The sequence below is a fragment of the Carcharhinus amblyrhynchos genome, chromosome 27 (genome assembly GCF_965287045.1).
Source record: "Carcharhinus amblyrhynchos chromosome 27, sCarAmb.v2.hapA, whole genome shotgun sequence".
Taxonomy (NCBI): domain Eukaryota; kingdom Metazoa; phylum Chordata; class Chondrichthyes; order Carcharhiniformes; family Carcharhinidae; genus Carcharhinus; species Carcharhinus amblyrhynchos.
The window spans coordinates 20,147,134-20,173,996 of record NC_137350.1 but is presented as its reverse complement, the minus strand read 5'-3'; the positions used below and the strand labels follow the sequence as shown (position 1 = coordinate 20,173,996).

The following is a 26,863-nucleotide window of genomic DNA, read 5'->3' as shown; positions in this document are numbered from 1 at the left end:
TGCAATGAAGTTACTGTGAAAATCCCCTAGTCGCAACACTCTGGTACCTTTTGGGTACACCAACGGAGAATTTAGCATGGCTAATGCACCAAACCAGCACGCCTTTTGGAGTGTGGAGGAAACCCACACAGACACGGGGAGAATGTGCAAACTCCACACAGACAGCGACCCAAGGACAAGATTTAAACTGGGTGCCTGGCACTGTTAACTACAGTGCCACCATGTGGTGAAATGACTCCCTTTATTCTCCCACTCCAGGCCTGACCATACCAGGGGTTAAACAAAGAACAAGATAAGTTTATTGAAACTATCTCCTGAATCAACGTGTGTGACGTATGAATGGTGGTTTGCAACCACCATTCATATGTCACACACACTCATCTGAACTCATGCACGCGCGCATGCATACACACACGCGGATAGGCCTTTAGAATTTCTGTTCCTTGATTGGCCGCGATGCGATGATTCCGTCTTTTCGCTGTTTTGTTCAGTTGTTTTCCTGCATGTAATTGTATGGAGCATATTCCATGTGTTACTCCCGAAAGGTTTTGGTTTGCAGTCAATTTCTCTTCTCAGGATAGTGGCTTGGCAAAGCCAGGCACCATACCTCTGAGACAGAGAAAGACAGAGAGGGCACTCAGCTTCAACAGCCTGTGTTCAGCATTGTATTTTGTTTCCTCTCCTGCTGATAAGGAATCCTGGCTGTTTATCACAGAGAAATTCCATTAGTGCATGCCTGCTGCTGTTATTGTTTTAGAACAGGTAATTGCATTTTGATGTCTCATCTCAGAAACATTTGAAAAGTCTCAAGATAACATGAGGCCAGTAGGATGGGGTTGTTCATGCTCCCCATCCCCATGGTGGTGTGGTGAGGGAGGTGGAGTGGTAGTTTGGATGGTTGCTTTCTTTCAACACATTTTTTAATATCTGTGCCACCACTGAGAAACCTAGTGCACCAACAGCATGTATTAGAAGGCCACAGTGCACTAACCACTATTAATATAGTGATTAAAATGAGTGTACCACACTGGGTGCTGGGACAGACTTCATCAGCAGCCCACATCATAGGTCAGATGGACAACTGCACAAGTTTTTGATTGGATTTGATTTATTATAGTTACATGTATTGGGATACAGTGAAAAGTATTGTTTCTTGCACGCTATACAGACAAAAGCATACCATTCATAGATTACGTGGGGAGAAGGAGTGGAGAGGGTGCAGAATGGAGTGTTAGAGTTATAGCTAGGGTGTAGAGAAAGATCAGCTTAATATATGATAGGTCCATTCAAAAATCTGATGGCAGCAGGGAAGAAGCTGTTCTTGAGTCAGTTGGTATGTGTTCTCAGTTCCCAACAGAAAAAGGTGGAAGAGACTATGGCCAAGATTTTACGACCTCGTTCGGGCGAGGCTCGTAAAATTCCGCCCGTGGCCAGTGGAGAATTCCGTTCTATGAGCCTTGCCCACCCTGATTCTGGGTTGGGGTGTGGCGGTAAAATTCTGGCCTTTGTTTGGGATTCTTGATTATGTTGGACGATTTTCCGAGGCAGCGGGAAGTGCATAAAGCATTAGAGGACATTGGTATATTGGATGCGTATCTCTTCAAACCATGAAGGGAATGAACAAATAGAACAATTGTACCAATGATACATTCAGGCACATAACAATGAACTTTAAATTCCAATGACATGGTTGGATGTGTATAACAAAGCAACACTAGAGGATTTATGGTATTGACTCTTTGCATAGAAGAAAGCCCGATCATTTCCCACATGGAAGAGGGAAATTCAGAAAGTGGTTAAGCTTGTAATTCCTTAATCGTCAGCCATAGAGTCACTTGCACAAGAGAGTAGGGAGTTTGTTGCCTGCCCAGTATGTTGGCTGGGGAACATATATGGAGGGAGCTAAAACCCAAAGAACAGGGATAATAATCAGACTCAATAAATGCTGCCAAGTTGAGAAGTGAGATCTAAAGGGACCTTTTGAAAGGAAGGGCTCACTTCAGTTCTGACATTTCATCTGGCAGTGTGGCATGAGCAAGCATTAGCACAATTTGCATCAAAGGACATTCCTTACAATGTTCCAAGTTGGAACGAGATTCTGTTTTCTTAAAGTGGTTTTGTTTTTTCTCACAAATGGGATCTGCCAATTGGCATCTCTCTAACCACATATGGTTCTGTGGTTTGAAGAGTACCTCTTCAAAGCCTCAAACCCTTTGGAATTATTGCATTTCAATTCAATGCACAAAGTAGCCACCAGAATGGTCCATTCAGTTGCTGTTATGCATTATTCCCTCCCTTCCCCAGTTCCCCCATTTCCAGCTTTATTTGAGATTTCCAAATCCTGTGTGTGCCAGTAATAGAATTTACATTTTATAGAATCCCCACTGTGGAGGAGGAGGCCATTCGGTTCATCAAGCCTGCAACTACAACAATCCCACCCATGTATTTACCCTGCTAATCCCCATCCCGAGGGCAGTTTAGCATGGCCAATCCATCTAGCCTGCACAACTTGTGACTCTGGGAGGAAACTGGAGCACCCGGAGGAGACCCATGCAGACACAGGGAGAACATGCAAGCTCCACACAAACAGTCACCAAAGCCAGAATTGAACTTGGGTCCCTGACACAGTCTACGTATGAGCACCCAAGGTTGGCTTTTGTCCTGAAAAATTGATTTAGTATTTTGGATTGATCAATTGCTTAAAAATGGCAGGATTTTCTTTCACAAACAATTCGAATTGAAATGGTTGAATTAACAGCAGGGGAATGTATGTGGCTTCTTGATGAATGGATAAGAGACATAAATCTGCCTTGGAAAACCTTTATTTGAGCTGTATTAAGTGTAAGAGTTTTAAGAATAATCTTCAGCTTTTTTTATTTTAGAATGTATGCTTTTTATTTCCAAATTTGGAGATGTCTACTAATCTAGGGGAGTATTTTCAATTTATCCCTGACTCTTTGCTATTAAACAGCAGGTTTGAGGTCTATAACTTGGAGGCATAGCCTCAGGATAAGGGGTTGGCCATTTAGGACTGGGATGAGGAGGACTTTCTTCACTTGGAGGTTGTGAATCTGAGGAGTTGTTTGACCCATAGGGCTGTGGAAGCTCAGTCATTGAGTAAATCCAAGATTGAGATTGATAGATTTTTAGACACTGAGCAAATCAAGGGATATGGGCTTGGGGGAAGAGTTGAGGTAGAAGATTTGAATCGAATGGCAGAACAGGCCCAGTGGGTCTACTCCTACTTTTCCCTCTGATCTTATGTCATTTCATAGCTCATCACTGTCCTTTTAAATTTGTGTATGACCAGAAGTCAAAACAAGATTGTCACCAGTGACTACTGAACATACATTGTTTCCTATAAGCATAGACCCTCTACACTGGAGAAGGAGGCCATTCAACCCATTGAACCTGCACTGACAACAATCCCACCCAGCTCCATCCCCGTAAACCCATGTATTTACCCTGCTAATCTCCCTGACACTAAGGGACAATTTAGCATGGCCAATCCACCTAACCTGCACATCTTTGGAGTGTTGAAGGAAACCGGAGCACCCGGAGGAAACCCACACAGACAAGGGGAGAACATGCAAACACTACACAATCACCCAAGACTGGAATTGAACCCGTGCCCTTCATGCTGTGCCACTGTGTCGCCCCCTCTAATTGACTTCTTCTCAGATTGCTATATGTTATTGCTTCACACGAATCGAATGACATGGCATACAGCATATTGCTGCTTAATTTAAGGCTTTGGTTTCAAGACTCGTTTTTTGTTTTAATCTTCCATGGAATCTTCCATTCCTAATTGCTTTTGAGGGGCTATTTGAGAGATATTCACATTGCTGTGGATCTGGAGACACATGTCGGTCAGACCAGGTAAGGATGGCAGATTTCCTTCCCTAAAAAAAATTAGTGAACCAGATGGGTTTTTACAACAATTAGCAATGGTTTCATGGTCATCATTAGACTTTTAATTTCAGACTTTTAAAATTTCATCATTTGCAATGGTGAGATTTGAACCTGAGTCGGAGCATTACCCTGGGTTGCTGGATTACTAGTCCAGTGAAATTACCACTATGCCACAGCCTCCCCAGATTTTTCATAACCTAGGCAGAGATGAGGTTGTGGTACTGAGGAAAAGCGGCTTTGTCTACTTGTGCTATCTTTGCTGTGAATTGTACAATTGAGAAAGTGATTAATTGGTTAAACAAAGAAAAGTACAGCACAGGAACAGGCCCTTCAGCCCTCTAAGGCTCTGCTGATCATGACGTCCTAATGAAATTTAAAAAAGAAACCTTCTTCCCTTATCCGGTCCATATCCCTCTATTCCCTCCGTATTCCTGTACCCACCCAGATGCCTCTTACATGTTGCTGATGTGCCTGCTTCCTCTACCTCCTCTGGCAGCATGTCCCAGGCACCCATCGGGCTCTGTGCAAAAAGCTTCCCCTGCACTTAAATTTTCTCCCTTTCACCTTGAACCTGTGCCCCTTTGTAATTGACACTTCTACCCTGGGAAAAAGCCTTCGACTATCCACCCTGTCTATGCCTCTCATAACTTTGTAGACCTCTATCAAGTCTCCCCTCAGCCTCCATCTTTCCTGTGAAAACAATCCTACTTTATTCAACCTCTCCTCTTAGCCAATGCCCTCGAGACCGGTCTACATCCTGGTGAACCTGCTTTGCACTCTCTCCAAAAATCAGAAGTGTTCTGCAAAGCACTTGGGATGAGAAAAGTGTAATGTCGTATAAATGCAAGTGCATTCTTTCTAATTTGGCACAATATTTAGGATGAGAATATCCTATCAGCAAAATATTCTACCAAAGAACAAAAGCTGTCAGCAGTCAAATGGTTAGCGAGAGGCTGCTTAAGTGGAAAGAAATTCAAGAAGGAAGAGGTTAAGCACTTAAAACCGGACTGCTGGCTCCAGTGCCTGCACACATACATTATGGAGGGAGGCAAGCACAATGCTTCTGACATTGACAAGAGATTGATGATCAAGCAGCAACTATTTGTTTCTAGTTTAACAAACACAATTATAGTTGGGGAACACGTTCCTCTCTCTCTTCTCTCCCCCTTGTCAAGGATTTTGCTGCAACGCTTGGAAGCAAATGGAGGCAGCTGAGGAATAACAAACATTTCATGGAGAATTTACAGGGAAATAGAAAATTAACATGGCCCAATGAAATTAAACCGCCACGCTGCAATAACTTGCAGGTAAAGCTGCGAGGAATTCTTACGGCTGCACAATGACTTTCATGGGCAGTCCAGAATAAATTAACATAATTTCATTAAAAATGAAAGGATCTTATATAAACACTACCCTACTTGGCCCTCAGTATAATTGTTTAAGAGCCGCACATCCGTTTGAAGAATTGTAAGCAGAAGAACTACTGTTGGCAAATGTTTAACACGTTCATGTAATAGTCTACTGTTTGCTATTTTAGAAGAGGTACTTAAAATAAATCAGATATTGGTTGCTTTCAACAGCAAAGGATTATACGAACACATTAAGCATTTATCCATTCACATTGTCAACACTAATTTCCAGACTGCTATATTCAAGGATTGCATATCAATTATCCTTTATTTGAATTATTTAATATTTCCTTCTGTTCATTCTTTGCCGGTTTCTTGTACAGATACTTCTGTCTTGAAAGGTGGTGAAAAAGATTCAAAAAGCCTGAAATCACGTACCAACCAACTCAAGAACAGCTTCTTTCCTGCTGCCATCAGACTTTTGAGTGGCCCTACCTCCATACAATGCAGAAGGAGGCCATTCAGCCCCTCGAGTCTGCACCAGCCACAATCCCAATCAGGCCCCATACCCATAACCCCACATATTTACCTTGCTAATCCCCTTGACACTAGGATCAATTTACCATTAACCTAACCAGCACATCTTTGGACTGTGGGAGGAAACCAGAACACCCGGAGGAAACCCACGCAGATGCGGGGAGAACGTGCAAACTCCTCACAAACAGTCACCCAAGGCCGGATTTGAACTCAGGTGCCTGGCTATTAAGTTGATCTTTCTCTACACCCTAGCTATGACTGTAACACTACATTCTGCACCCCTACCATTTCTTCTCTATGTACGTTACGCTTTATCTGTGTGGCACGCAGGAGACAATACTTTTCACTGTCTACTTATGTGACAATAATAAACCAAATCAAATCAAGAAAAGGAAACATACCATGAAGGATTTTATACAAACCGTTCCATTTGTGACAACTCCTGAATGAATGGAATTAGACACCTGAACCATGAAATGTGATGGTTCTGTGCCCATTTTACAAGTGTAAACTGGGTACCTAAGATGCAATATGGTGCTCATTCTGTGATGCAGGTTTAAGTTTGCTATATAGATTAAGGCTAATCACTATGCATCCAGAGCATGTGCCTGAGCATGCCTTTGGCCAATTAAACTGGAGTTGTTCAGCTTCTCAGCAAAGACAAGCAATCTTTAAAGGGATTGTTGTCTGCTACAAGCTGAAAGATAAGTTTCCCTATGAAACTTATCAAGAGGATTGGGAATATTTCTACCAACTCCCTATTAAAACATGGCCCATTGCCCTCTCCCACTTATCCCTTTCCCATCCTACTATTATTTCCTAACTGAGAGTGGAACTTTCCCACCCAGGAACCAGACAGCAGCCTCTGGGGCTGTGAATTGTTCTTTGTATTGAGCCATTATTATCCCATTGAAGTCAGTGGACCAATTTACCTGTGTCTGTCCTCAGTAGCATGTAACACTGCACCCAGATGATGTCCCAATTCAGAAACAGTTTTATTTCCAGGTCATGACTTTTAAATATTATTTGTTTGATTTATTATTGTCACGTGAATTAGGGTACAGTGAAAAGTATTGTTTCTTGCATGCTGTACAGACAAAACATACCATTCATAGAGTACATAGGGCAGAAGGAAAGAAGAGGGTGCAGAATACAGTGTCGCAGTCACAGATAGGGTGTAAAGAAAGATCAGCACAGTATATGATAGGGTCATTCGAAAGTCTGAAGGCAGCAGGGAAGAAGCTGTTCTTGAATCGGTTGGTACGTGACCTCAGACTTTTATATCTTTTTCCCAATAGAAGGAGCTGGCAGAGAGTATGTCCAGGGTACGGGGGGGGCCTTGATTATGCTGGTTGCTTTTCCAAGGCAGCAGGAAGAGTGGACAGAGTCAGTAGGTGGGAGACCACTTTGTGTGATGGACTGGGCTGCATTTGTAGAAACCCTTTGTAATTTCTTGTAGTCTTGGTCAGACCAGGAGGCGTACCAAGCCTGTGATACATCAGAAAGGATGCTTTCTGTGGTGCATCTGTAGAGATTATTGAGAGTTGTATTGGACATGATGAATTTCCTTAGCTTCCTGAGAAACTACAGGTGTTGATGGGCCTTCTTAATTGCAGCATCAGCGTGGAGGGACCAGGACAAGTTGTTGGTGATCTGAACACCTAGAAACCTGAAACTCCCGACCATTTCCATTTCATCCATGTAGAATGAGCATGTCCTCCCCTACGTTTCCTGAAGCCGATGACTATCTCTTTCATTTTACTGATATTGAGGGCAAGATTAATGTTGTCGCACCATTTCACCAGATTCCCCCTTTCCTGTACTCTACAGTGGTGTGATCAGTGAACCTGAAAAAGAAGTAGGAGCAGAATTTGGCCACACAGTCATAAGTGTACAGGGGGTATAGTAAAGGGCTGAGGACACAGCTTTGCAGATGAAAATTACCCTTTGCATCAGAATCTTTAAAGAGGTGCCTATCTTTGGTGGGCTTAGTGACAGCAAATTATCATTCTATCGACTCCTAAATACATTCCTGTAGCTCTTTTATGGCAGTTCACCCTTAATCCACTTGAGGTTTGGGAGCTCTTAGCATTTATAATTAAGAAACTTTAATAGCTTCCGAAGAAGTGTGAATAATCTCAAACAGCGGAGCAAAAGCACTGTAATTGGAATTAGATGCTGGTGCCTGCTGGGGTTTCGCTCACAGCTATTTCATGTTCAGGCTAATAACATTTGGCTGGAAGAATCCATTTAAGTGGATGTAACTAAATGTAAAGAAAACAATTTCAGTTCTTCCCCTGAATGTAGCTCTAGATTCAGATTACGGAAATAATTTTGGCAGCAATGTACAACAGAACACAGCATCTAATGATCTGATTCCTCTGCTTTTACTAGTTGGGAAATGCAGTCAGATGCAAGTTGAAATTGTTCACATTAAGTGTGCCAGTTGGTTAAATGATGTGGTGGCAAAAGCCAGCGATAGTGACTGAGAAAACATGATTTCACTGGGATTCAGCTGCTGATTTGTAATGAAGGAATACATTTTCTTAAAATATCTGATCTTTGAATCCTCTCTCTAATTCAAGGGCACATTGGTTGAAAGTGAAGTAATTAAGAGAGCCATTGAAAGTCTGGGTAATCATGGAAAATAAATCTAGCCCAGAATTCTCTGGCCATTCACGCCAATGGGATTCTCCAGTCCCACTGGCAGCGCACCCCCGCCTGTGAGTTTCCCTTGGGCGTGGGGTGATGTCGATGGGGATTTCTATTGACAGCGGCAGGACCAGAGAATCCTGCCACTGGCAAACAACACGCCACCTCCCACTGGCAGGAAACACGCGGCTGGGAGTCCAGAGAATCACACGACTGATTTCCAAAACCATAGAACACTACAGTGCAAAAACAGGCCCTCCGGCCCATCGAGACTACACCAATCGCAATCCCACCCAGGCCCTACCCCCATATCCCTACACATTTACCCGCTAATCCCTCTAACCTACGCATCTCAGAACACTAAGGGGCATTTTTTTAACATGGCCAATCAACTTAACCCGCACATCTTTGGACTGTGGGAGGAAACCGGAGCACCCGGTGGAAACCCACACAGACACGAGGAGAATGTGCAAACTCCGCACAGACAGTGACCTGAGCCAGGAATCGAACCCAGGTCCCTGGAGCTGTGAAGCAGCAGTGCTAACCAATGTGCTACCATGCCACCCAGAAGCGGGTATACAGAGTATGTAATCGAGACAGAACACCACCTCCACCCCACCGATAAACAAGTGTGGTCTGTCACAGAGAGAGAAAGAGCTTGTGAGACAGGCCATTAAAAATGTCACAAGCATTCCGACACATCATCAAGCAGCTTAACATTCTGGAAATGGCAAATCATGGTTCACGTTTCTGAGAGATCTATTCACCACACCACTCAAACTGAGTAACTTCCACCTTACAGCTCTGGAATTTAACCAGTTGGAGTTTCCTCTACACTATAACTTGCAGCCAGCACCATGCCCCACAAATGTGTGCGATTCCCTAAGTCCAGACTCTGACTTTCTGGAAAAGGTTTGAGTGGATAATGGTGTTATAAAACAGAGATTGATCCCCCGCTCAGAGAACAAACACCCAAAGAGGAGTCCCTCACCTCATAGTCTGTAAACAATGTGTGTGAAGTGATGCGACCTGCTCTCCAGCAACTCCTAGTGGTTAAATATAAAATAAATCCCTGACACTCTCTCTAAAACCAACATGTTACAATTTATTTATCTAACAGTGAACAAGTTAACTAAACTATTAACAAACTGAATAAAACAAGATTCTAATGATATGCGGTTCCAATAAATACAATTCCCACTCACTAACAAAATATAGAACTTAGTTACTCCATAAGTTGCAACCAGATTTGCATCTTCTGGAATATTCTGGGTCTTTTCTGTCTGGAGCTTCTTTTTCCGCAACACGGAGATCTCCTGGAAGCTCAGCAGCCATCTTCTTGTAAGTTACCTAAACTGCAGATAATGCACATGAAGAAACAAAAGCTAAAGGGTGGGATTTCCTGGGTCTTTTGGCTGGCAGAATCTTCCAGTCCTATCGAAAGATGACTCCCTCCCCCCACCCGGTGGGTTCCTGGCAACGGGGCAGGTGATTCATGTAAAATGCTGTAGACATTGACAGGACCAGAGGATCCTGCATGTGGCCAATGGTGAGCACCTCTGTTGCCAGTAAGCGTGCCACAGTGGGGCTGGAAAATCCCAGCCAAAAACTTTTCATGCACCATTTTTTTATTTCTTCATTAACTATGTGCAGATCTTTACAGTATGGAGTATAAATATTTCTTTTTTAAAGCCTTTACTCATTATAAATCATCTACATTTTGAAATATAGGGGTGTTCTCTGGCCTCCCAGCCGTGTGTTCTTGGTGGTGGGAAGTGGTACGCTGTTCACTAGTGGCAGGATTCTCTGGCCCCGCTGCTGTCAATGGGGTCTCTCATTGTCATTCCCCCACATTGCTACAAATCTACGGGAGAGGGTATGCTGCCAGTGGCGCGAATGGCTGAAGAATTCTCCCCAAGGCTGTAATGGGCAGGATCTCCCAGTTGTTCAGGATTTTCTGCATTGAATGAAGATTTGGCTGAGTGCCAAATTCTCCATCCTTGCTTGTGCCCAATATACTTACTTGTAAAATATTACACTTTTATTGATTTCTTTGCCCCTTACCATCTTTTCTCCTCCATGTCAATGATTCATTCTGACTACATGTACAATTTGAAAAAAAATGTAGCATATCAGCTAGTCAGTTTGTTGCGTGCTGTGGTATTTTCTGAATGTATCCGATATTTGCCATGATGTGGAGATGCCAGTGTTGGACAGGACTGGGCACAGTAAGACATCTCACAACACCCCTCTGAGGAAGGGGCAGCACTCTGAAAGCTCGTGATTCCAAATAAACCTGTTGGATTTTAACCTGGTGTTGTGAGACTTCTTACTAGTATTTGCAACAGTTTTTTGGTCCTAGTTTCATTAATTTATGGAAGGTGATCCTTGATATATAGGCTTACTGAGACAACTTTGACTAGCAAAGCCAGATTGCCTGATGACAACCAGTGATGGAGCACTGTAGATGATTTCATTTTTCTGAGATTGGAACAACCTCTACCCAAGACATCAGCTGAGGTGAAAAGTAGGCATGACATGACACCTCCATGATTGAATCGCCTGCTGACAATCCCTTTCAAGTCTCCCAAGTAGTCCCAAGTCTCAGCGACTGGATCCTAAACTTCCTAACCCACAGACCACAAACAGTAAGGATAGGTAATCACATCTCCTCCATGATTATCCTCAATTCCAGTGCCCCACAACTCTGTGTCCTCAGCCCTTTACTATATTCCTCATACACCTAACGGCTATGCGGCCAAATTCCCCTCGTCTCGATTTTCAAGTTTGCTGATGATACCACCACAGTGGGTAGGATCTCAAACAATGAAAAGACAGAGTACAAGAAAGAGATGGAGAATCTGGTGAACTGGTGCAATGATAATAATCTCTCCCTCACTGTCAGTGAAACAAAGGAGATAGTCATCAACTTCAGGAAGCATAGTGAAGAGCATGCCCATATCTATGTCAATGAGGATGAAGTGAAATTGGGCTAGGGCTTCAGGTTTCTAGGTGTCCAAATCATTAACAATCGGTCCTAGTCCCTCCACGCCAACACTATAGTTAAGAAAGCCCATCAACGCCTCTCCTTCCTCAGGAAGCTAAGGAGATGCGGCATGTCCGCTGCAGCTCACTAATTTTTCTTTTGCACTATAATAAGCATCCTTTCCAAATGAATCACAGTTTGGTATGGCGCCTACTCAGACCAAGACCACAAAAAACTAGAAAGGGTTGTGAACATAGCCCAGTCCATCACACAAACTAGCCTCCCATCCATTGACTCTGCCTACAATCCCACTGCCTCAGAAAAGCATACAGCATAATCAAGGGCCCCATGCACACTGGGCATATTCTCTTGTACCTCCTTCTTGTTAGAAAAAAGATACAAAACTCTGAGAACACACAAGAACAACTTCTTCCCTGCTGCCATCAGATTTTGGAATGGACCTACCATATATTAAGCTGATCTTCTTCTACACGCTACCCGTGACTATAACACTGCATTCTCTCTTTCCTTCTCCCCTATATACTCAATGGATGGCATGTTTTGTCTGCGTAGTGAACAAGAAACAATACCTTTCACTGTATCCCAATACATGCGACAATAATAAATCAAATTAAGTCAAAGTAAATACTAGATTAGATACCAAAGGATATGCGGTTTCTGTGATTTTATTTTCCTTCAGCAGAAGCCAATGTTTTCCATGTGTGTGGCTTGGGGGGAATCTTACAGGTTTTCAAAGGAAAAGCGAAGGGAGATTATTAGGAGAGAAAGTCACCATGAAGGTGGATAAACAGAAAATCAATGTTCATTTTAAAGTACACAGTTGTTCCTTTAATTGAACATTTACCTTAGGCACTGTTGTGACATGAACGAGTTTCATTCTTGTTCAACTATGACCAAGTAATCAGTGCCATGTTAGGTGTGTTGTAGTGTACTCTGTTGTGTTAGTCTAGGAGAGACAATGACATTGTGATAATGTCACTGGACAAGTAATCCAGAGGCTTAGGAAAATGCCTTGGGGACAAGGTTTCAAATCCCAACACGGCAACTGTGGAATTTAATTTCAATTCTTAAACATCTGGATTTAAAAACTAGTCTCAGTATTAGCGCCCATGAAATATTGTCAATTGCCAGAAAAACCCATCTGGTTCACTCGTGTCCTATAGGGATAGAAATCTACCAGCCTTTCCTGGTCTGGCCTACATGTGACTCCAGGTCTGGATCAATGTAGTTAACTCTTAAGTGCCCACTAAAAATGGTCCAGCAAACCACTCAGTCATGTCAACCCCTATAATAAGGAATGAACTCTCTAACAGCACTGTGGATGCACCTACACCACATAGACAGCAGCGATTCACGAAGGTGGCTGAGCACTACTTTCTCATGGATATTTACAGATGGATAATAAATACTGACCTGGCCAGTGAGCCTATGAATTTTGAAGAAAGCTGTAATAGGAAAGCTCAGTGGGTAGAAATTTGTCCTGCACACAGCCAGTGATACTGCATTGTCCAGCCAGCGTACACAATAATTAATTCCATTGACTGCCATTGAAATGAATATTGGGCAAGTTGTTTTTTTTTAATTCTTTCACAGGATGTGGGTATCATTGACTGGGCCAGCATTTATTGACTATCCTTAATTATTCTTGAGAAGGTGATGGTGAGCCACTTTCCCGAACCAATGCAATCCATGTGGTGTAGGTAGAGGCAAAGTGCCGTTGGGGTGGGACTTCTAGGATTTTGACCTAGCAACAGTGAAGGAATGACGATATATTTCCAAGTCAAGATTGTGAGTAGTTTGGAGGGGAACTTACAAGGAGTGATATTCCCATTCATTATGTACCATAGGCAATCGAAGTGATAGCACCCAAGATGAATGTCTGTTTATGGTACAGTGGTTAGCACTTCTGCCTCACAATGCCAGGGACCCAGGTTCAATTCTGGCCTCGTGGAGTTTGCACATTCTCCCTGTGTTTGCATGGGTTTCTTCCAGGTGCTCCAGTTTCCTCCCACAGTCCAAAGATGTGCGGGTAAGGTTAATTGGCCGTGCTAAATTGCCACTTAGTGTCAGGTGATTAGCAGGGTAAATATGTGGGCTTACGGGAGTAGGGCGTGGGTGGGATGTGGTTGGTGCAAACTTGATGGGCTCCTTCTGCACTGTCAAGATTCTATGATTCTATGATGTGTTTTCAAAATAAATAGATTAGGATTTGAAACTTTGCTGCAATCTTATCCACAAATGAAATATCATTCAAATCCATCTCTATTCACACAGGAATCCACACTGAGTGACGACTCCAGCCCAAGAAGTGGAAGCCCCAGAATTTTAAGTAGTTCAGCTGCTGAATCACGAGCAACACCTCCTTTGTCTCTGTCCTCTGATGAAGTAAGTGTTTTAATTTTGATGAATGGTGTTTTGCATTTATTTTCATGCTTCTTATTCTCAATTGTTGGTTCTCTCTTCTCGTCTACTTGTGGGTTACGGTTCCTTGGACATTCTTTAATTCTGCGTTCACAAGAACCACTGTACCCAGCATAAAAGCTCACCAGCCTGTAAAACGCCCAGTCAATCAGTGCAGGTTTCCGAAGTGTGCCTGCCAACAGTAATATGACACAATGAAGCTATGGTGTTGGGATACCAACCCAAGGTTTTCTCGAACCTGGACGATGTTCGGAGTCCTTTCCTAGATAGACTTTCACACAATACCTACAGCGCAGAAGGAGGCCATTCGGCCCATTGAATCTGCACTGACAATCATTACACTAAGGGGCAATTTAGCATGGCCAATCAACCTGACCCGCATATCTTTGGACTGTGGGAGAAAACCAGAGCACCCGGAGGAAACCCACGCAGACACGGGGAGAATGTGCAAACTCCACACAGACAATGACCTGAGGCTCTAGTTGAACCCGGGTCCCTGGAGCTGTGAGATAGCAGCACTAACCACTGTGCCACCATGCGCCTATTAAAGCCTCAGTTGACTGGGATTTTTAGAGGAATGTGCACTTTTATGTATGGTGCATGGGCAGTCAGCCAGACAACCTTCACATTGATCATCCATGTTCAAAATGAATGGCGGAGCAGGCTCAAAGGGCCGAATGGCCCACCCCTGCTTCTATTTTCTTTGTTTCTCTGCTTTTGGGATCAACAATTCTCAACCCAGGGTGGGATGAAAGACCCAAAGGTAGTTGAACGTTGAGGAGGTAGGAGTATTACTGTCAGCAGTTTGGTGTTGGATATAGTTTGGGGCATTTTTCGAGCGTAAATATCCATCAACAATATTGCAGCTCCCTGAGGTATCTCCACAGCAGTTGTCAGTCTTCAGGGAGCTTGTGTGAAACCAACCACCCGCATTGCGCCCTCATTTGTCTCAGCACCACCGACTTCACTCCCCCACCACCCCTCCTCCTCCCCTCCCCGCGCTCCCACGCCTCCTTCAGTGCATTTCACACTGGCCACCAGGTATTTGTCCGGCCAATGGGAAATCACTGTTAGGAGACTACAGAGGGCTGGAGTGAATTTTAGCTCTGTTTCCAGTCTCGCCAATCACACTCGCCCAATGAGGTAAAATTCAGGCCCTAAATTATTATTTATTTTTGTCCTTTTGAAATGAATCTTTTTTTAACAATGCCACAGATATCTGCTACAGTTTTGTGTAAAAAGTGAAAGTCTGAAGGATGCACTGACTAATGGAGTTAGACTATATTTTTACACTGCGTTGTTACGGTGATGATAGCACAGAGAGTGGTGAGCTTTCTGCTGATATTAAAGCAATAGAGTCTGTTCCCCTCTTCTCCTAATGGTAACGTTTATGCTTAACTATCATTAGACAGGCTGTTCTGAGATGCTCTTTCTGTCTTGGACACTAGGCGTGGTACTTGGTTTTTAAACAGGCTGCAGTCAGACTCGAAACAGCACTGGGCCTGGAGATCACATGCAGCCCATCTCGGTTCTGAGTACGGCCCACGATTGAGTTGACCAGTGCAGGATTGCCACATTCTGTCCACACAAGCCTACTCCAACTGAAGTGATTTGCACGTAAAGCAAGTGAAGTGCATGCTGATTGCTCACAACATTGACTGTGAGAGCCGTGCGCTCCCTTTGCGTCCAAAGTATAAACATTTCTTCTGTTGTTACCATTTGAAGTTCTATTAATATATAAATGATTCAGCATTTTCTATAACTAGTGAAGAAGTATTTGGTGAGTGTTAAATGTATTTAATCTTATTCATGGGATCATGCTTACTGGACAAGCCTGATTTCAATCTTGCAGCAGGATGAAGGAGGGCCACTCACTAGCCTAGGTTGCCCATCACTGCTGTACAAGTTCAACACATGTTTATTAGTGTTTCATCGAAACAGGTTCCGGAGTAGGAATGTTGCTGTTAGGCATCGTGTTCCAACCTCTCTCATGACTGACTGATGTCAGTAGTACATCATCATCTACATCATATAATAGCATATCCCATCTATGTGCCCTTTTCTACGGCACAGTTAATGGCCAACTGACCATTCTTCATATGGGATCCCATTATTGGGAAGGAGAGCATTACTGCAGAGTTAAATTCTGTCCTCACCACTCACGCATCAAAAATTGGTAACCGGCGAGGGATTGCCACTGAAATATTGCTTGGGAATGGATTTCCTGGCTAACTTCTCTGTTCCTTAGTCTGGACACACGAAAGCCAACTTTGACTTTTGACTTGATTTGATTTATTAGTCAATATATTAGTATTCAGTGAATAATATTGTCGCTTGCATGCTATACAGATAAAGCATACCATTCATAGAGGAGAGGGTGCAGAATGTAATGTTACAGTCATAGCCAGGGTGTAGAGAAAGATCAACTTAATGAAAAGTGGTCCATTTAAGAGTCTGATGGCACCAGGTAAGGAGTTGTTCTTGAGTCGGTTGGCACGTGACCTCAGACTTCTGTATCTTATTCCCAAAGGAAGAAGGTGGAAGAGAGAATGTCAGGGGTGTGTGGGATCCTTAATTATGCTGGCCGCTTTGCTGAGGCAGTGGGAAGTGTAAACATAGTCAATGGATGGGAGGCTGGTTTGCATAATGGATTGGGCTACATTCACGACCTTTTGTAGTTCTTTGTGGTCTTGGGCAGAGCAGGAGCCGTACCAAACTGTGATACAGCCAGAAAGAATGCTTCCTATGGTGCATCTGTAAAAGTTGGTGACAGTCGTAGCTGACATGCCAAATTTCCTTCGTCTTCTGAGAGAGTAGAGATGTTGGTGGGCTATCTTAACTACAGTGTCAGCATGCGGGGACCAGGATAGGTTGTTGGTGATCTGGACACCTAAAACTTGAAGTTCTCAACACTTTCTATTTCGTCCCCTTTGATGTAAAAGGGGCATGTTCTCCTCTAAGCTTCCTGAAGTCGATGACAATGTCCTTCGTTTTGTTGACATTGAGGGAGAGATTATTGTCACCGCAGCAGTTCACCAGAATCTCCATCTCATTCCTGTACTCTGTCTCGTCATTATTTGAGATCCGACCCACTACAGTGGTGTCATCAGCAAACTATATATATATATATGCGTGTGAGTCTATTTTGCATCAGATTAACAGCATGATTTTCTACACTTTAATGTAATAGGACAGCACGTGGCATCACAGCACCCCTTCTCAGTCCCACCTTTCAATTCCTGCTATGTTTAGTCTCCAATCCAGGCAGAAACTAGAAGCTGTTTTTGCCACAGTAGCAAGGCTCAGAACTCAGGTGGTGAATCACCTCAGTTTTCTGACTGGTTCTACAGCAAAGCTTTCAATTAACGAGCCATTTCTTGTCCCTCCAAAGGAGCATGCTGCTTGATACAATGAAGCAGAGATTTTCTTTTTCAAATTGGAGAGAGAGGAAAAAGCAAAACTATGGTCCCTATTTTGCCATTTTGATCCTAAGTGCTGAATCTGGGTGCAATTCAGATCCCACTTGGAAATCTGTTCTCAGGCGCCCCCATACGCACTTAGCCTGAAAAGATCATCGCGATTCTGAATTGCGCTTTTGGCGGGGTTTATTGCACCCGAAACGCAGCTGCTGCGATTGGAGCCTTCAACTGCGCATACGCAGTAAAAGAAATTAGAAAACGCTCCCCTGCCACATCGCTCCCGGGCCGCAAAAAGCGAATAAATCATAAATAGTGGAGAAGGAGGCTAGATATATGTATGCAATAACAATGCATTAGAGATAATTTGGAGTGTTAAGTTTAAATCTAACAACATTTACACTCCTAAACAAGATACTTTGTATCAGTATTAAATGCTGTGAACTCATGCCACTTTGCATTTTGAATGGGATGAATGATATTTCAGACACGTTTGAGGCAGACTGTTGGTCCCCAAACATTGGAATGCAGCTCAGAAAGAAAGTGATTATCCCAAGATCTTGACCAAGGTTGTGAAAGGCATCACAGAGGATTGAATTTATTATTGACTCAAATTTGACATTTTTTAATTTACAGTTTGTTTGTAGTTTGGAGATGCTACGGCTTGTTTTTGGAGAATGCCTTTCACACTAAGGTGCATCACTTACTGGCCTGTACAAAACTAGTTGGTTAAAGTGCCTGTCTGGTAAAAACAGGAGATCCTGAGTTCAAATCTCAGTGGTGCCTTGGTCGTTTGTGGGTGGCCTGGAGGCACAATGGTTAGCTCTGCTAACCTCACAGTGCCAGGGACCTGGGTTTGATTCCCGGCTTGAGTCACTGGATATGCGGAGTCTGCATGTTCTCCCCATGTCTGCATGGGTTTCCTCTGGGTCCTCCAGTTTCCCCTCTCAGTCTGAAAGATGTGTTGGTTAGGTGCATTGACCATGCTAAATTCTCAGAGACATATTGGGCAATTCAGGGACAGATACAGCGTGCAAGGCAGGAACACAGAGATGGCAGCCCAGAGGTATAGACAGCAGGTGAGCCAGAGACAAGAGAGCGCAGGCGAGCCAGAGGCAATGTACCCGAAGGTGCCAGAGTGTGGCGACTAGGGGAGTTTTCAGAGTAACCTCATTGCAGTGTTAATGTAAATATGACATCAGTAAATAAACTTTAAACAAAACATGTCAAAGGCCATATGTGTAGTGAGGATCCAAATGCTAGACATGAAGTCATCCTAGACTCAATCTTCTCTCCATCTAATTATTGCAAATCTCAAAGCAATTTCATGTTGCCGTGTTAAGAATATTTTATTCTCGTTTCTTTAATTCATCGAGCTTGTTAACACATCATTTGACCAAATATTGCTGAGACTATATTACATATGGGAGGAAAAAAGTGTTTTAAACTGTAATGTCATTCTTCAATTTTATTACCCAAAGGATGATGAGTATTGCTGCCAAATGTTTTGAGTCACATTAATCACCTTCATTCAATATAAAATCTTAGCACCGCAGGTCACTTTAGCCCAATGATAAATTGCAGACTGTCCTACCATGTTCCATTATGAGGCATCGCCTACTTCCATGAGATTGTGTAAAAAGACATATTGAGGGACATATTTCCTGGCCCGTCTGCCATGGGAATCGTAGTGGGCGGGGGTATGGAAAGGTCTGTTACCTTGGGTGGAATTTTCCAGTTTTGGGGCAAGTGCGGCTGAAAAATCCTTCCCATTACATAAGTATTTAAAAATTGATTCTAATTTACAATGTACATTTGAATCATAGAATCCCTATAGTGTAGGAGGCCATTTGGTCCATCGAGCCTGCACCGACCACAATCCCACCCAGGCCCTATTCCCGTAACTCCACAATATTTTACCTTGCTAATCCCCCTGACATTAGGGTCAATCAACCTTACCAACACATCTGTAGACTGTGGAAGGAAACTGGAGCACCTGGAGGAAGCCACACAGACATGGGGAGAATGTGCAGACAGACAGTGACCTGAGGCTGGAATCGAACCTGGGCCCCTGGTGCTGTGAGGCAACAGTGCTAATCACTGAGCCACCGGGCTGCCTCTATTTACCTTATAAACAGAGCTATAATTACAAACAAAATTAGATATTTTTGACATATACTTCTGTAGTTCATTTTTATGTGCCATCTCCCACAGTCCAAAGATGTGCAGATTAGGTTGATTGGTCATGCTAAATTATCACTTAGTGTCAGGGAGACCAGCAGGTTAAATATGTGGGGCTACAAGGATTGGGGCTAGGTGGGATTGTGGCTGATGCAGACTGGATGGGCTGAATGGGTTCCTTCTGCACTGTTAGAATTCTGTGATTCTATGATTCAATGCTTAAGTAATATAGTTGTAAAATTTCTTCATCCTCAACAGATATCTTCACCAGACTGTGATATCTAGTAATTGTGTGCCATTTGTTTGATATTCCAGTTTCTTGATGAAGGACAGCCCTGTTGCCTTGTTTCAACTTGGACAACCCAGCAAGTCTGCCAGTGGTTAACTGGGTTGCACATGGACCACTATGTATCAGAATTCACTGCTGGCAATGTTGATGGAGAACAATTATTGCACTTGGATGGAAGTAAGCTGAAGGTAAGTTTGGGGAAGTAAAGATGAAAGTGGGGTGCTTTTACAGCAAGGATGATTTGCTGTGTTGCATTGATCTGCATAAGGTCTTCTGCTCAGCTCTCCACATTGCGTGGTCTTCCACTTTCCTCTTCAGTTGCCCGTGGGGGCCTTCCATTTTCATCTTCACTGAGCAAGGTGACTAGGAGAAAGAATACATGAGGTGATCTCCCATTGGCTACCTCAGGTATGCTGAAAATAAACACAAGTCCACTTCCCAAAGGATCCTCCACCTGTAAGCAACCAAGGGCAGCACTGTGGCCCAGTGGTTTGCACTGTTGTCTCACAGCACCAGGGACCCAGGTTCAATTCCAGCCTCTGGTGACTGTCTGTATGCAGTTTGCATGTTCTCCCCGTGTCTACTTGGGTTTCCTCTGGATGCTGCACTTTCCTCCCACATTCCAAAGATGTGCAAGTTGATTGGCCACGCTAAATCGCCCCTCAGTGTCAGAGGGATTAGCAGGGTAAATACATGGGGTTACAGGGATAGAGCATGGGTGGGACTGTTGTTGGTGCAGGCTTGATAGGCCAAATGACCTTTTTCTGCACTGTAGGGGTTCCACGGAATTTCCTTTAGGTTCTAACTCTCCTGTCATCATTATCAAAGATTCCCTGGTTCTACTATTTAACATGGCTCATTACTCTAAGCATGGGATCCTTGGCCATGGGGCAACTTGCAAAAGGGCAGTGACGACCACTCTAATATCTTAAATGACCCAGTTATGCTATTTATAATGACAATGCATAAAATTGCAAGTTAACTTTTGAAGATTTACGTGAAACCACTGAGCAGGTGATAATTACACAGGCAGAAATATCATAATTTAAAAGAAATGACCTTTTTGTGGTGATTTTTTTCTTTCATACTTGTGGGATATTAGGCACAACACCTAACCCATTCAACGTTTTGGAGAAATAAGAACAAAGAAAATTACAGCACAGGAACAAGCCCTTTGATCCTCCAAGCCTGCACCAACCATGCTGCCCGACTTAACTAAAACCCCCAACCCTTCCGGGGACCACATCCCTCTATTCCCATCCTATTCATGTATTTATCAAGACATCCCTTAAAACACACTATTGTATCTGTTTCCACTACTTTCCCCAGCAACGAGTTCCAGGCAACCACCACCCTCTGTGTTAAAAAAACCTGCTTCGTACATCTCCTTTAAATCTTGCCCCTCACACCTTAAACCTGTGCTCCCTAGTAATTGACTCTTCCACTCTGGGAAAAAGCTTCTGACTATCCACTCCATCCATGCCTCTCATAATCTTGTAGACTTCTATTAAGTCACCTCCTCAACCTGCGTCGTTCCAGTTAGAACAAACCAAGTTTCGCCAACCTCACCTCATAGCTAATGCCCTCCATACCAAGCAACATCCTGGTAAATCATGTCCATACCCTCTTCAAAGCCTCCACATCCTTCTGCTAGTGTGGTGACCAGAATTAAACACTTGAATACTTGAGACAGTCAGTGTGAGAAACTACAGCGAGAATAGTCACAGTATTTTAGAGCAGTGGTTAATACAGCTGCCTCACAATGCCAGGGATACAGGTTCAATTCTGGCCTTAGGTGACTGTGTGGAGTCTGCACATTCTGCCCGTGTCTGTGTGGGTTTCCTCTGGGTGCTCTGGTTTCCTCCCTCAGCCCAAAGATGTGCAGGTTAGGTGGATTGGCCATGCTAAATTGTCCCTTAGTGTCCAAAGATGTGAAAGATAGGGGGATTAGTGGGGTAAGTGCGCAGGGTTATGGGGATTGGGCGGGGGGGGAGGTGATGAACCTGGGTGAGATTCTCCATCGGAGGATTAGTGCTGACTTGATGGAATGAATGGCTTCCTTCTGCACTGTAGGGATTCTATGATTCTATACAGAATGAGAGAGTCTATTTTTTCTGATCATAGTTGAATCAATGTTACATTAGCCCCAGTGGATATCTTCACAGTGGAGCACAAGTAGAATCTCATGTCTTTCTTTACCTGTTGAGAATTGTATTACCTTCAGGCTCAGTACAATGTATGGACTGTTTCTCAATCAAGTCAAGGAGAATAGTTGATATTGAGGAAGCTTCAAAGTTGGAACAAAATTGAAAAATGTCGTAAGTGGTGAGAACACAGCTCACTCATCATAAAACTATCTCTGCACTGAGATACTGCAATCTAATTGTACACATAATCCAAAGCAAACTGCTTTCTTCTTCTTTTAACAAAAGCAATACCTGTAAAATTCCGGGGACTACAGGGACAATTGGTGGTTGAGGGGAACATGGCAATTCTATGGGGAATCCTGATAGCTTGTCCTTCTGTCCGCTTTATAATGTCTGTAATCGTCACTATCTGAGCCAAATAAATGGCAATGAAAATATTGAATCATAGAATCCCGACATTGGAGAAGGAGGCTATTCGGGCCATTGAGTCTGCACCAACTCTCTGGCAGAACATCTGACCCAACCCAATCCCCATATCACCACATATCTACCCCGCTAATTCTCCTAACAGATACATCTTGGGGTAGAAACGTAGAACAGTACAGCGCAGTAAAGATCCTTCGGCCCTCAATGTTGTGCTGAGCTATGTCCAAACCCAAAATCAAGCTATCCCACTCGCTATAATTCTGGTGTGCTCCATGTGCCTATCCAATAACCGCTTGAAAGTTCCTTAAGTGTCTGACTCCACTATCACAGCAGGCAGTGTATTCCATACCCCAACCACCCTCTGAGTGAAGAATCTACCTCGGACATCCCTCCTATATCTCCCACCATGAACCTTAAAGTTTTGCCCCCTATCCACCCGAGGAAATAGTCTCTGCTCGTCCACTCTATCTATCCCCCTTATCATTCTTATAAGCTTCTATTAAGTCGCCTCTCATCCTCCTCTACTCTAAAGAGAAAAGCCCCAGCTCCCTCAACCTTTCCTCATAAGACCTAACCTCCAAACCAGGCAGCATCCTGATAAATCTCTTCTGCACTCTCTCCAATGCTTCAACATCCTTCTTATAGTGAGGTGACCAGAACTGAACACACTATTCCAAATGTGGTCTCACCAAGGTCCTGTATAGTTGCAGCATAACCCTACAGCTCTTAAACTCAAACACCCTGTTAATAAACGCTAACACGCTATAAGCCTTTTTCACGGCTCTATCCTATGCTAAAGGACAATTTATGCACAGCTCTATCCTAATGCTAATATCCTACCCTATTCTATCCTATGCTAAGGGGCAATTTAGCATGACCAATCATCCTAACCTGCACATCTTTGGACTGTGGGAGGAAACTGGAGCATCTGGAGGAAACCCATGCAGACACGTGGAGAAAGTGCAAACTCACACACATTAGTAACCCGAGGCCGGAATTGAACCGGAGGCCCTGGCACTGTGAGGCAACAGTGCCACTGTGCGACCACCATGCCACCCCAGATGATTGACAAACAAAATTTAAAACACTTTGGCCGCGATTCTCCTATTGTGACCTGCAACTTTCCTGTTGGGTCGCGGTGGGAGATGCGCGTCTCCGGCCTTGAACAGGGATTTGCGCATCTGCTGGGAATACAAGCACATCTCCCAGAGCCGGCGAACATTCGCCGGTCAGACCACGATGGAAACCGGCGGGAAGGCAGGTAATTCATTTAAATCTTTTTAAAATATGTTTTAAATATGTATATGAGTTAATTATTGGGACCTTTCAGGACCCGATTGAATCTCCCACTCCACTAGGAGTACTTCATTCTGGCGGGGTTCAGACTAGTTTTCCACATTCAGGGAACAAATGGGAGACCCCGCCGGAATGAAGGGGGGCAATCGGGGTCCCCCAGGACATTGAGCAGCGGGGGTGGTGTCCCCTGGGCATGGGCACCCTGGCAGTGCCAGCCTGTGCCCTCAGCTCTGCCCAAGGGGCAAAGTGCCCATGCCCAGGGGCACATAGCACTGCCTGCTGGGCATCTGGCAGTGCCAAGGGGGCAGGGCCTATTGTGGGCAGGGCCTAGGGGTGATCAGTGGGGGTGGGGGTTCCCGCTGTCACTCTGCATTGGGATTGGTCTGGGATGGAGGGGGGACAGCGATTGGGGCAGGCTGGGAGGGGGAGCCTGCCAGGGGGGCTGACCCCAGGGGGAGTGGGGGGAGGTTTGCCAGGGTGAGGGATCACCATTGCTGGGGCATAGGGCCTGGACACATCTGGCCCACAGCAGGCTACATCTGGCCCTCAGCCAGTGGGGCGGGACGGGATTCCTGCTGCAGAAAACATTCCCGCATCTGGAGCCCTGCCATTGACTCAGGATCCAGACGCAGAGATGGACATTTGCTGCCACTCGCGCAGTGTCTGATGGACCCATGGGAATCCCTGCCCTCTTTACCAGCCTATTGTCCAATCAGAGCTGCCATCCTATGACTGACAGTTCATTAAACAAATCAGCAATTGAGACATCTGTTATCCAATTGCCACTCTGCATTGGCTGAATGACAGCTGCTTTATCCAATCCGTAAGCTCCATCCGTCTGAAATGAGCGAGAACAATGACAATGTCGACAGCAATTCAGACCAATCGTAGAGCGATGTGTTCAGTGCAACACCCACATTGTGACTGACATCTGCTGCAGCCAATTGCCTTGTGCTGCTGTAACGCAGTCACCAATCGCAATGAATTTAAAATTATTTGAAGCCTTTGTTTAGAAGAATAACTAATACAAAAGTAACCGCCTAACTTTAGAACCATTTTTTTCCTTTGGCCCAAGAAAATGTGTAAAATATACGACGTGGCCCTCGTACTGAAAAGTTTGGAGACCCCTGACTTAGACTAATGAGCCCCATTGTCTTCAACCCTGTTTACTGCACCACAAAAGGACACACAAGCCAAAACTGATCCCAAGATTAAAGGGGAGGAGCTGCAAGAGAAGATTACTTCAGTACAGAAAGAAAGGAGTAAGGGCTCACTTTACAATCATAGAATCCTTGCAGTGCACAAGGAGGCTACTGGGTCTGCACCAACTCTCCCACAGAACGTCCCACCCAAGCCCTTTCCCATAACCCCCACCACATTTACCCCACTAATTCCCCCAGCCTCGGCATCTAGGGACACTAAGGGGCAACTTCGCACGGTCAGTCAACCTAACCTGCACACCTTTGGAGTGTGGGAGGAAACCGGAGCACCCGGAGGAAACCCGCACAGACACGGGGAGAACATGCAAACTCCACACAGATAGTCACCCAAGGCTGGAATTGAAGCCTGGTCCCAGGTCCCTAGCACTGTGAGGCAGCAGTGCTAACCACTGTGCCACCCTTACTGAAGTAGAAAATATTACCTGAAGTAAACATAGTCTGTTGCTTGAGGTTCAGCAAAGAGAGGAAGGCCAATGATCAATAGACACAAAACACTGAAGGGTACATTCAAAACAGCTATTGATTATAAAGAGAGTGATAGATATTTTGAATATTACATTACAGGGCCAGCAAATAAAAAAAACCTGTAGCCTCTCTGGCTTGTCCACTAGAGGAATTCTGTCATTCAGCACTTTGGAGGTCTTGGGGCACGGTGGATAGAGTCCTTGCCTCTGAGTCAGAAGCTCTGGGTTTGAACCCCACCCTAGGACCTGATGGCCAAGGAAGGTATATTCATAATGTGGCCAGACAGATTTTAGTGTGTCAACTTGTAAATCCTTCCAAACGTACCAATGGCTGGCAGTAAGAGTGGGAGAGACGCCTGGTCAGCCACTCTTGATGTGGAGTGGCACCCCTCAAGCTATAAGCTCCTGGCGACAGACTGGTGACCTATTCCAGGAATTACTAGCTATGCAAATAGCCTAAGTCTGCCTTAGTGCATCACGAGGTGCAGGAAGAGAATTGGAATCATTCAGCGCACTAGGGCAGGATTTCCTGGTTGTGCATGACACCAAGACCGGAAATTCCCACCCCATCTTTAACTGGTCTGCCAAATTTTCTGTCTTGTCCGCTGCAATTCCCGCAATGGGTGGGACCGGAAAATTTAGTCCGGACCAGAATTTTACAGCCCTTCCCGCCACAGGAATTGAAGGAGGCAAGTGGCAGACCGTGGACCATTGATCTCAGACGGGATTTTCCAGCTCGGATTGAGCGAGGCAGGAAAATCCCGACCCTAGAGTTTTAAAGTGCGGTTTGATGCTATGACGGGAAGAGTTAAATTACTGGACGGATTTACTGAATCTCCTTCCTCTTATCCCTGGTGCTTTCAAGAATTGTAATATTTTAAAACAAAAATCAAGCACTTTGAGGACTAATTTGTTTTTCTTTTAACCGCACAGGCTTTGGGAGTCATCAACTCACAGGATCGAGCCACCATCAAAAAGAAAATTAAAGACATGAATGCAGCAGTTGAAAAAGAAAAGAAAGCCCTGGAGAAACTGGAAAAACAGAAGGAGAAACAGAAGAGAAAGGAACAGGAGCAGTCGCAGAAGAAGAGTTAAGCTGGGAAGAATGACCAGACGTCAACTCATCTACACATTTGTCTCCAGTTCTTCAGAGATATTTAAACGTGAGCAAAAGCAGAAATGCAATGAGTCACTGGATCAAACTGGACATTGTATCTCAGTTCTGCTTGTGGGATTTGTGAAGTACAGTTTAGCTTCACACTTGGACAGTTCAGGTCTGTAACGGCAACCTCTAGTATTAAAAAAGAAGTAATATTTCACAATGCAGGCAGACTTTTCCTTCAATTAGTGGATTATCACCGAAATCCATGCTGCGTTTACTAACAACTGAACCCATCCCGGGTCAGACACAGAGGATAATCAGGATAATCTATATTTTAAAAAAAAACCTATTCTCTGAGAATAGAATGTTCCTGAATTCTTAAATCACTTACAGAAGTGATTCTGAGTGCATCTGTATCTCTGTTCACTTTAAAAATATCAGAAA

At 44.1% G+C, this 26,863-nt stretch overlaps 1 protein-coding gene across 1 annotated transcript in view; it reads left to right on the top strand.

Moving 5' to 3' along the window:
- The window catches only part of samd14 (sterile alpha motif domain containing 14), a 119,501-nt gene extending 92,963 nt beyond the window's left edge, over positions 1 to 26,538 (top strand). The window contains exons 7-9 of the mRNA XM_080213368.1: positions 13,732 to 13,842; positions 19,791 to 19,952; positions 26,251 to 26,538. Coding sequence (XP_080069494.1) covers positions 13,732 to 13,842; positions 19,791 to 19,952; positions 26,251 to 26,412 — 435 coding nt within the window. The 3' untranslated portion in view covers positions 26,413 to 26,538. The remainder of the gene's footprint in view (positions 1 to 13,731; positions 13,843 to 19,790; positions 19,953 to 26,250) is intronic.
- The last annotated feature ends 325 nt before the right edge of the window (positions 26,539 to 26,863 follow it).